The following is an 11,207-nucleotide window of genomic DNA, read 5'->3' on the forward strand; positions in this document are numbered from 1 at the left end:
TCTACACACCTGCCAGGTTCCAGCCCCGGCAGAGCCACAATGCTTCCATCCTGTCTGTTGATCTGAAACAAGTTCTTGGCTTGGGGCTTCTGAGTAAACGACAACACGTCATTGGTGTCTCGGTCCATCGCGTAGAGCCGACCGATTGGGCCGCCTGAGAAGACATCGTTCAGCATAACGATGAAGATCTCCAGGGGAGACACGGAGGGTTTGTATTGACTGTTCCCGATGACCCTCAGAAACACCCAGGAAGAGGAGGTGAGACGTGGTTTTCCTGCGTCACTGGCCTAGGAGAGTGAAGCAAAATAACATCTGTAAAAAACAACCTGAAACTGAGCCAATATAACCTGTATTGTTACACTACAGTACAAGGCAATGCACCACTTTAGATTCTGCACACTTTTGCTGCATGGCTACGCCGACTTCCAGGGGGAGAGAGAGTGTGTGTGTGCGAGCGTGCGTGCGTGCGTGCGTGCGTGCGTGCGTGCGTGCGTGCGTGCGTTCAACAACAGTGTGCTTGCACAGCAATGAATGCCTAATAGAAAAAGATATATAGCTATAGTATATGAGGTCAAGCCACACATACAGATACAGAAGGATGTATTTGCGATTAAAAGACTTTATATCCATTATGCCAGCAGAGGGCAGTAGTAGTACGTGTTAATGGTTCCAATCCCCTTAAGGTAGGATGAGTGAAGTTTTTTGTTAAAAGGTTAAATAACTATATTCTGGTAGTATAGAGTGTTTGTGCATTAAAAGCAGTCTTCCCATCTCTGCATCTCTTTAATAAACAGAAAACACATTTTCAGGTGGGTTGCAAAAATTCAGCCAATCATGAGAGAGTACCCATTTATAAGCTTAATTTTTAGTGTTCCAGTTCCAATGCATTTTCTGTTTAATAAAGAACTGGAGAGATGGAGACTCCTGTTAATGAACAAACACTCAATAGCAATGAGTACTATAAGAATATAGAGCTATTTAACACTTATTTTACCCTACTGTACCTTTAAGCCCTATATACTTAGTTGACCAGTGTCCCCATGGCTCTGTACTAGGTCTGCACATTTTTCCCCCTCTATACCAAATCCCTTTGGTTGAAGATGTCCTATTTTCAGCACCCCCAGAGTAGGGAAGGGTTCAAGTGGTAGTGAGAGCCAGGTGGTAGTGAGAAAAGGTATGAATACTCATAATAGACCAAAAAACACCATACCTGTACTTCCAAGTTAAACTCCCTGGGACCTTCTGGACCAAGCACCCTGTTAGACCTCAGATTCCCCATCTGGTCCAGGGAAACGTATCTCCCCTCATTACCAGACACGATGCGGAACTCAAATGGAGGACCGTTTCTGGAGGAGTCGATATCACTGACAGACAGCTTCAGGAGATTGGAACCAGCAGGCTGGTTTAGCTGAGGGTATGGAGAGAAAAGAGTTGGAATAACCATGTGCAGAAACACACATAACAGCACTCTATGTTAACACACACACACACACACACACACACACACACACACACACACACACACACACACACACACACACACACACACACACACACACACACACACACACACACACACACACACACACACACACACACACACACCTGAATTATGGCTGTGGAGTTTGGAGGTGTGAAGACAGGCGGGTTGTCATTGACATCAGAGATGTTGATGTTAACGGTGACAGTGGAAGACATGGCAGGAGATCCACTGTCAAACGCCTGCACTGACAGAGAGTACCTGGAAACCTACAGTACAACCACAGATCAACACACAGTACAGAAAGATCAACTCAATACTGACGGAGTACCCCGAAACCTTATTAGAGACATCACTCAACACTGACAGAGAGATCAACACAACTCAATCTAACTCAGCTCAACACAATTTTAATTTAGTTAAGTTTGAGTTCCTTAATCACTGTCACCATCCCATTTAACAAAGGAAACAAAAAGTCCCCTGTGCTTAGACCCTCAAAACCCTTGAAGAAAGGAAGAAACATAGGGAAGGATCACAAAAAGAGGGGACCCCTTTCGAGGGCAAACAGGTATACAATATGTGCCAAATGGGTAATATTCAAATGTAAGAACAAACTATTAAATGTCCATTCTGGTAAAGTGACAGTAATAGTACTCTGTTCTACTCAATAGTATTAGCAGTGCTGTATAAGTACATAGCCTTCCCCAGCCATGTGGACCATAGGGCAGGAGCCTATCTCCTGTTTCCCCAGCCATGGTGTATACAGTACACCCGCTGGACATGACGCTAGTACAGTATGTCACAGGGACTTACCCCAAATCCAACCCTTGATGCTGAGTGCCAAGCAGGGAGGTATTGGGTTCCATTTTTATTGTCTTTGGTATGACCAGGCTAGGGATTGAACCCCGACCTCCCAATCTCAGGGCAACTATCCGCAAGGCCACTGAGCTGGCAGTGCTGTAAATAGATACTATAAAACCCAATGAGGTATATCAAAGGCCAATAAGGCTCATAAAATATGGTGAAGTCTGATGCAGATCAGTTGAGGACACACAGCCACAACCAAGAGTGGAGCAGGATCATCAAGGTGGCAATAAAGTCCACAGGCCAATTGCCGAGATCAATATCTTACAAACCAATACAAGGAGAGCAAGTCTGATAGAGCATAACAGAGCTATTAAACCATGGTCCTTGGGGACTCAGCAGTGCTGGTTTTGTATTCATTGTAAAAGCTAAAGGAGCACTTCACTCATTTTCAACCTCATCTTCAACCTAAATTAGGTTGGCTACTGGGAGAGCCGGCTAACCGTCCGGCCAGCGGACCACGGCCACGTCACACCCATATAGGGATGTCACTATGACTCAGACAAAACCATAAACAAGCCCGATACGCCCAAATATTGGCATGTTGCTATGACTCAGGCATATATATGGGACCGACCGACTTCAAACTCGGCGAGCGCATTGGCAAGGATTCAAGTGAGTGCGGTGCCCGCCAGCGAGTTGTCCGGAATTGCTGTTGTCCAGAACCGCAGATCTGACAGATAAGTCCATATATGGGCATATCAATATCCAGTTGTCCAGAACAACGAAACGAAAGATTATTATTAAATCTGTAATAATTTGACTATGGGGATGTGCTGTATATGCATGCTTCACTCTCCACACTGAAGCCTCTTGAAGCAGTCCACCACAGCGCCTTCGTTTTTTTTGTTTTTTTTGTTTAACATATGGTTCAAGAGTTATAGGCCATAACTGTAAGTGGGTTATTATAGCGACCCCATGAGCGCAATTTGAAACATTTGGGGTGGAGGTTCTCAGTTGGCCTACTGGAAGTGTGCATGCAAAGTTTCGTGCCGTTCGGTCAAGCAGTCCTGAAGATTAGCTGCTCAGACAGTCGGACGGACAGACAAACAGATAGATAGATAGATAGACTAAAGCCCCCTGCATGCTACCAAATAAGGAGTTTGATACTAGGCGTTCATAGTTAGAGGGTGATCACCCTCTCACCTAAAAGGTGATAGGGTGATCACCTCATTTGGTAGCATGCAGGGGCCTTTACAGACTCATGGGGGTGAAAACATACTGTAATCCCAACCCCCAGCCATCCGGCCTGGCACAGATAATAATTGGTCCTCAGTGCTCATTATAATATGGCACCATTTCTGTCTACTCGCTCTGACTGTGTGGTGGGCTTTGGACAGTTCAGAAACTTGCCAACCAATTACATCATCGAGAAGGATTCCAAGCTAACGGAAACAACAGCCTTTCTCTTCCAGGAAAGTTAGCATGCTGAAATAGAAGCCACTGTTATTGCATCGATTAAGAAAAAAAGTTTTGAATGACCAAACCTGCCTAGTGCCTAGGCAGGTTTCTGAACTATCCACAGCCCACCTCTGAAACATAAGTGGTATTCATCATCTTAATATAAGCATTATTATAAGGTTGGAAAAGGTTGAAATGCTCTTTAACAGAATTCACCTTACTGCCCCAGGTCCCTGTTGGACAACAGACTGCAATGAATTTTCTAGTAGGCTAGAAGCATTACTAGAGGTAAGTACTGGGTCCGCATAGACCAGGATTGAGGAACGGTGGCATACATGCATAATGGCAACACTTCACTGGTAACCTTGAGAGGACCCGCTGGCATCTGTCTGCTTCAGCCGTGCTCATGAACCAGAAAATGACTATCGATTGTTGATGAGACACTTAAAGAAGCATCCTTACCAGCTCCCAGTCAAGCCGTTTATTCACGTTGAGGAGGCCAGTGACCGGGTCGATCCAGAACTGGTTGGTTCGGTCACCCTTCAGGATGGAGTAGGTGATTCGCCCGTTCACCTGGCTGTCCAGGTCCTCTGCCAACAGCTAGTATGCACAAAGAGTCAAAGAGTCAGATATGAAAAAGAAAAACAATATATACAGCATTATTTCTAAGAATGATTATCTACTATATGATTTTTTTTTAGTTTTTGTTTGTTTTTTGGTATGTGTGTGTGTGTGTGTGGGGGGGAGCTGTAATATTGTAGTATTTCTATTCTGTTGTGCAATTCTTTGAAAGATGTAATGAAATTCTGGGACATTAAATATGTTGAATTCTAGTGTCTTGAGTATAACCTAGATATTAAATTGCAAGCTGTTGTTATGAAGCAAGTTTACAAATTATTCTGATTACTGGCCACAAATGCCACAAGTGATCACATATAACTTGAAGACAAATTGAAGACAGCTCCTATGCAGGGTATGATCTCATGAAAAAAAGAAGAGACAACTCAGGACAACGTTGCCATCTATTAATCATAATAAAAATCATCGACATCATAATATTAGACTGCACCACCAAATGAAGCATGGCAACTTCAAAGTGACCTTTCCACCCAAGACAGAGGCATGAAAGCACAAGATTGACGCACTGACAGCACGTTATAGGCACAGCAGCAGGTGGACACCAGGTGCTGTCCACTGACTTTTTTCATGACGTTCAGCACCACATTGTCTGTGCCTGGTATTCACTCTCAACATGGATAAGAGCATAATAAGCATTCTTCAGGTGTAACTCCTTACTCTCCTTCAAAACACTCCTACAGGTGGCTGCAAATTGTAACTGGCCCCTGTAAAAAGCAAAAAGTCTAAGCTTATCACCGGAACTGTTTGTTTGTTTAGGCAGTGGGTGCTCAGCTATAAATATAACTTGAATCAAATACCACCAAAGTGGAAAAAGCGGCACTCCAAAATAAAGGATGGAAAGGAGGAAAGACTTTACGCACAGGTAACATTGAATATGCCATGGCTAAACACTACCTTGAGGCAAATCATGGTTCACCCTCATCTCTGCGCTTTGTAGGGGTTGAACAACTTACTACCCCTAGAGGGGCTAACCTCCCCAAATTGTTATCTCAGAGGGAAATGCTCTGGATTTATTAACTCAACACCATGCAACCACAGGGCTTAAATGATGATTTCTCCTACAAAACCCTTCTTATAAACAAAGAATGTGCACTGTTAATCATATTGGAGTTTCTGAGGTCTATTTTTAGTTGTGTTTAAAGTCTTTCTGATGCGTTTTGAGTCCCTGATGTGGTCATTCTGTGCCATTTAGATGATTTAAACCATGATGTATAATGTGATGTCTGCTTGTTTTTAAAGGCCAAATGGTCAGGCTCCTGCATATATCTGTGATCTTTTAACTCCTTATATGCCAGGCCGCTGCCTGAGATCATCCAGCAGGGCCTTATTGATGGTACCAAAGTCTTGCCTTGTCACAAAGGGCGACCAGGCTTTTGCCGTTCAGGCCCCTTGGCTGTGGAACTCACTGCCTGGGGACCTCAGGCAGGCAAATTCAGTGTCCTCTTTCAAAATCTCTTCTAAAAACATCTCCTCTATCGCATAGCTTTTTGTTGTACTATTTATGCAATTAATTTCTGATTTGTATTGTATATTAACTATTGTTATTGTAAAGCACCTTTTAACTTGTTTTTGAAAGGCGCTATATAAATAAGGTTATTAATTATTATTATCATTATTATTATGTCTAAAAAAGGGGAAAAAATATCTGTGATTTCTTCATGATCTTTGATTTTGTGTACTGATATTGTGAACTGCTAATTTTATTGTGACTGTGATATGGTGTAACTGATCAACTTATCAACAATTGCCAAGCGAGGACCTCTCCCCTACACAGGTGGGGATGATGATGTGTATGCTTAAAAGAGGGGTCCATTATCACTTTTTAAATCTGCTCTGAGGAAGGCTGAGTTCGAAACGCGTGAGCGTTCCCAATACATGAAAATGTCTGAGCCAGTCTTGCATCCTTTATTTTGGAGTGCCGCTTTTTCCACTTCGGTGGTATTTGATTCTACTGTATATTATTGTTTGTCTTTAAATGTCTTGAATTAATTGAATACAAAGGACCTTAAACAACCTTTAAACAAGCCCTGAGGGCTTATCTGGGTTATTCTTTTAGCATTCTTTTGTATAAATCTGTGCCACCGAGCCTTTTTTTGGCAAACTGTTAATAAAGCATAAATCAATCAAAGGTGGGGATAGATTCTCTCATCTGTCTAACCATAAATACACATGTCTGTGCATCTGTGCGCATATCTCGAGAATCGTCTGACAGTTCGACTTCAAACTTACTGTGTGTATCATCCCTAGTAGCTATAACTATAGTGTACTGACTGTATACTAGCATTTCTTTGCTACACTGGTTTTACCTTTACGCCCTCATGTTTTAATGTTTTCTTTCAGTTTCTTAGATCTTTTATAGTGGTGTGATGATTGTTTTTAACCAACCACCATGGGCGTCATTCAGGGAATGGCAATTGCCACCCATTTCACATTTAACCAAAGAAATCTGGTCTTCTATTCATATCTCCTGCACCATCAGATTAATCTGATTCTGAACACTTAAAGAAACTTGTTTTCTTTCTGCGACCATATATACATTAATCACTTTAAAACTGGCCTCCCTATTTTGGGCATGTTATTACAGGTGAAAATCTTAGGGAATGTCTTTTTTTCTGAGCTGATCTACAAGCCCCCAACGTGTCGCATTGCGATGCGTTGTGATGTGAGCTTGTAGATCGGCTATTTTTTCTATTTTGTAGATCGGCTTTTTTTCCTATTTTTTAAATCGGCTTACTTTTGTGGTCACTTTTCTGACACCCACAGAGGAATTCATAGGAATTCTTTGCATTTGAGAAAGAGCTTTGAGCTGGGCTTAGCCAATCCACATCAGGCCAAACAAAGCCATCGTGTTACTTTTAGACGTGTTTAACTTTCGACGGGGTGCAGTTCTTGTCTACAAATTCGTACTGTAGAAACATGTGCAGGGAACCTTCGTTCTGGACTAGAGGGTGACTGGCCACTTTGCTGAGAAACTGCTCCAGGCCTCGTCGCCGCTCCTCGATGAAAGAGGCGTCAAATATTCCGTCATCTCCTCGGAATGGGAGCTGACGGACCAGCGCCTTGCCAGGGAGAGGGGGGATCACAACCCTACTCTCTCTCTTCAGCTCTGCTCTGAGCCACTCAAAGTCACTGTATCGCCTCTGTACACGGGACTTCTTCAGCTTGAAGATGGGCAGGTTGGTCTTCAGTCTGATTTCATACGAAGTGAATTTGTCCCGGCCGATCCCTACCGTCTCCGGGTTGCTCACATCGACCTCTAGAAAGTTGCCCGGCGGTCCATGCGCGTCATTTAAGTTCTGAGGCTTGGAGACAATCCTCCTCGTTGCTATGGTATCAGCCATCATGTTGTCTGTCAGACCCTCTGCTGTGCTAGTACAGTAGCTGCTCTACTCCACCGACACTCTCCTACTACCATATAAAGTAGAAGTAGTGGTGGGTGATGTCAGTGGGTCTGTGGCGGGCATGCAGATATGCCCATATATGGACTGTTGATGCCCAACATCAGTGCAAATCGGCATATGATATGCCCATGTATGGAGAAAATGCAAATCGGCTACTACGCCCACATATGGACAGGATATGCCTGACAGCAGCAGCAAAACACGTACAGTAAGCAACTCGCCGTTGTTAGGCACCGGTTTGGCCTTTGAGACTACTAAGGACTACCATTGAATTTCCTGCACTATTAGCCGAGTGGACTGATGACATAGACCTACAGTACTACACATATAAACAGAGCTGCTACCTTTAAACACATTTTAAATCTGAGGCTTTTTTGTATACTATTTAAATCGTTTTGGGAAAAATGCTGCTAATTGTCCCAAAAGTGACTGCAAAAGATTGCTGCTATTATACCCTGTATATAACATGTATATAACGTTGCAATGTGACATAGCTCTGTTTAACACAATGCTGTACCACCCCCTCAAACTGTACATAATTTCCCCATTCTTTTCTTACATTTTATTTTATCTTACGTTATATTTTGGCAATGTAAACGTAAGTTTTCTCATGCCAATAAAGCTCCTTTGAATTGAATTGAATTGAATTGAGATGTCATCATCAGCTCAATCAGCGAGAGAGAGTCAGTGAGTAAGAGAGGGGGGGGGGGGCTTTGGGAGAGGGAGAGAGAGGGAGAGAGAGGGAGAGAGAGGGAGGGAGGTAGCTTGTGTGCCAGACCTGAGCTCACTCAGGGAGAGAGAGCAAGAGTGAGAAGGGGGAAGGAGGGAGATCCCAATCAATGATGTCACTGCCACTGGTAGGCAGGTTTCTGAGACTGAGATTGAGTAGATGGAAATTGCGCCATCTTAGAATGACTGAGGACCAATTATAATGAGGAAGGTTGAAAATGGGTGTGCTCCTATACATTTATGTATTTGATATACTTGAAATTCCAATTAAAATGTACTTCTGCTTAATATTCCCCAACAAAAATCTTACTTGCCACATGTATTTCCTAGCATTTACAGCACTGATAAAAATATGTATATAATTTGCTGCATATAAAGTATAAAAGGTGTACCCTGGTTATTGTCTGTCCGATATTGGCGTCCTCGCTGACCAGGACGTTGTAGATGCCCTGGCTGAAGACGGGAGCGTTGTCATTGACGTCCATGAGCTCTATGGTTACCATGGTAGCCGCATTGAGGGGCGGGGTCCCGCTGTCCCATGCTTCCACTGTCAGGTAGAAGTCCTTACACACCTCAAAGTCCAGATCATCAGCCACAGAGATAGAGCCTAAAATTACATACACTTGCAGGTAAGTATGAGCAGACATGAGAACGGACACACACATGTAAGCATTTGCACACACGCACGCACAAACTTTAATCATACAATCCCTATTCTGGGGGGAATATTCACAGAAAACAGCACATCTACAAGTTTGTAGATCATGAAAAAAGAACGGATCAAGTTCAGAGTCGACCTCGGTCAACTAAGTATTAAAAGGCATAGAGGGTTCAAGTGGTTAATTGCCCAAGAACATAAAAGTTACATTTCTATACAGGTCTTTGGACTGATTTCCATTGACTATGGCCATTACCTGGCCTCTAACCGTAATCTTTATAGCTCTCTGTCTTTCCAGGATATCTTTGTGAGTATTATTTGACCCTCAGATAGAAGTAAAGAGCACAAACATTCACATACATTTGCGTATTACGAATCCCCACGTACCCACACTTCTGTTTATGTTGAACTTCCCCAGTTCGTTGCCAGAGCGGATGTTATAGGTGATCTGAGCATTGGGCCCGATATCGACGCTGGTTGCCGACACACGGAGCACCTCGGTCCCCAAAGCTACATCCTCGGGAACGGTAACAGAATAGTCCTTCCACTGGAAGACGGGGGCATTGTCGTTCACATCCAGCACAACCAGGGTTACTTCAACCTTAAGGACACAAAACTGCTGATAAGTATGCCCTGGGTTGGATGAAATCAGACATATTTACTGTATAAATGCGGCTCTAACACCTACGTCGCACCGCCAATCCGACTGATATGCCCATATATGGAAATGCTGATGTGCCCATATGGAGATCTCTGTATCTGTCAGTTTTTTTTTTTTTTTTTTACAATCATAATAATCAGGCATGCAAACGGCCCCGAAGTGAAAAGAGTGACAACATGTTTTTTTTTCGGGTCAGGTGTCATACTATTTGGATTCAAAACGGCTATTGTAGCTGAAAAGCTACAAGTTTGCATGTCTGAATAATGCAAAAACAGAATTATTTGTTTGCATTTTCTTTTTTTCTCCTCCATATATTTTCATAATAAAAAAAGTGCGTATCATATCGTATCGAAATCGTATCGAAGTTGTGAGCCAAATATCGTATCGTATCGTTTCGTGAAATTAGTGTATCGGCACACCCCTAGTATATGCCCATATATGGGCATGCCCCCTTTTGTGCCCATATATGGAGCCGAGTGATTTATTTGCCCCTGGTGCCATGACAACACATTGCGGTTAGACAACACACTCCATATTTGGGTGTAGAAGCATTGGGACATATGGTTATGGCTGAGTCATGGTGACTCAGCCATGTATATATACATATATGTGTGTGTGTGTGTGTGTGTGTGTGTGTGTGTGTGTGTGTGTGTGTGTGTGTGTGTGTGTGTGTGTGTGTGTGTGTGTGTGTGTGTGTGTGTGTGTGTGTGTGTGTGTGTGTGTGTGTATATATACATACATACATAAATAATATATATATTATATATAGCCATGAGGACAGAGCCCTGGCTCTGTCGGGGTACGTGAGGCTTTCACATAAGAAGTGGCCAAATACCTGAATGGCGCTTTTTTCCTAGTACTGTATATGTAATAGGCCTGACCAGTGACCCGCCTGCCCAGAAGTGTCAGTCCTTTCCCTAGCCCACCCTTCACCATTTTGTTGTCTTTTGTCTTTACATTGACAACATGCACCTCACATTAAGCAATGTACATGTATCCATACATGCACCTTCATACACCATTGATCTGACTCCCACACCTCATTATACAGTGTGTGTTTGTTATATGAGTTATATCTTAATACATTTCAGTTTGTGGTAAAATACTATTACTTACTGTTACAGTACTACTGACTGTCTTAGTATTATTTTGGCATATATTTGGCATTACAGTGGCATGTATCAGTTGAATTGACCTTGACGTCCCACCACCCACCTGTGAGGAGAGTGCCCCCGGCTGTCCAGCCTGATCAGCGGCCTGGACACGAATCCGGTATGAGTCTTGAACTTCTCTGTCCAGAGGCTTCTCCAAAGCCAACACCCCAGACATCGGGTCGATAGAGAAGAAGCCATCAGCTGAGTCCACCAGAGAGTA

General features: G+C 43.2%; 2 protein-coding genes across 2 annotated transcripts in view; both read right to left on the reverse strand.

Moving 5' to 3' along the window:
• The window catches only part of fat3b (FAT atypical cadherin 3b), a gene marked incomplete at both ends in the record, with an annotated part of 116,406 nt that overhangs the window by 27,166 nt on the left and 78,033 nt on the right, over nucleotides 1-11,207 (reverse strand). Inside the window, 7 exons of the mRNA XM_084074202.1 lie at nucleotides 10-287; nucleotides 1,211-1,408; nucleotides 1,606-1,749; nucleotides 4,208-4,345; nucleotides 8,907-9,121; nucleotides 9,560-9,773; nucleotides 11,049-11,207. The exon at nucleotides 11,049-11,207 is cut by the window's right edge and continues 20 nt beyond it. Of these exons, the coding sequence (XP_083930328.1) occupies nucleotides 10-287; nucleotides 1,211-1,408; nucleotides 1,606-1,749; nucleotides 4,208-4,345; nucleotides 8,907-9,121; nucleotides 9,560-9,773; nucleotides 11,049-11,207 (1,346 nt within the window). The remainder of the gene's footprint in view (nucleotides 1-9; nucleotides 288-1,210; nucleotides 1,409-1,605; nucleotides 1,750-4,207; nucleotides 4,346-8,906; nucleotides 9,122-9,559; nucleotides 9,774-11,048) is intronic.
• On the reverse strand, nucleotides 7,240-7,725 carry LOC311056732 (sorting nexin-3-like; the record flags this gene model as incomplete). The annotated part of the gene is made up of 1 exon (XM_084073539.1): nucleotides 7,240-7,725. The coding sequence occupies one exon, from the start codon at nucleotides 7,723-7,725 to the stop codon at nucleotides 7,240-7,242; it is 486 nt and encodes a 161-aa protein (XP_083929665.1).

This window comes from Gymnoscopelus microlampas (assembly GCF_963454915.1).
Source record: "Gymnoscopelus microlampas genome assembly, chromosome: 12".
NCBI lineage: Eukaryota > Metazoa > Chordata > Actinopteri > Myctophiformes > Myctophidae > Gymnoscopelus > Gymnoscopelus microlampas.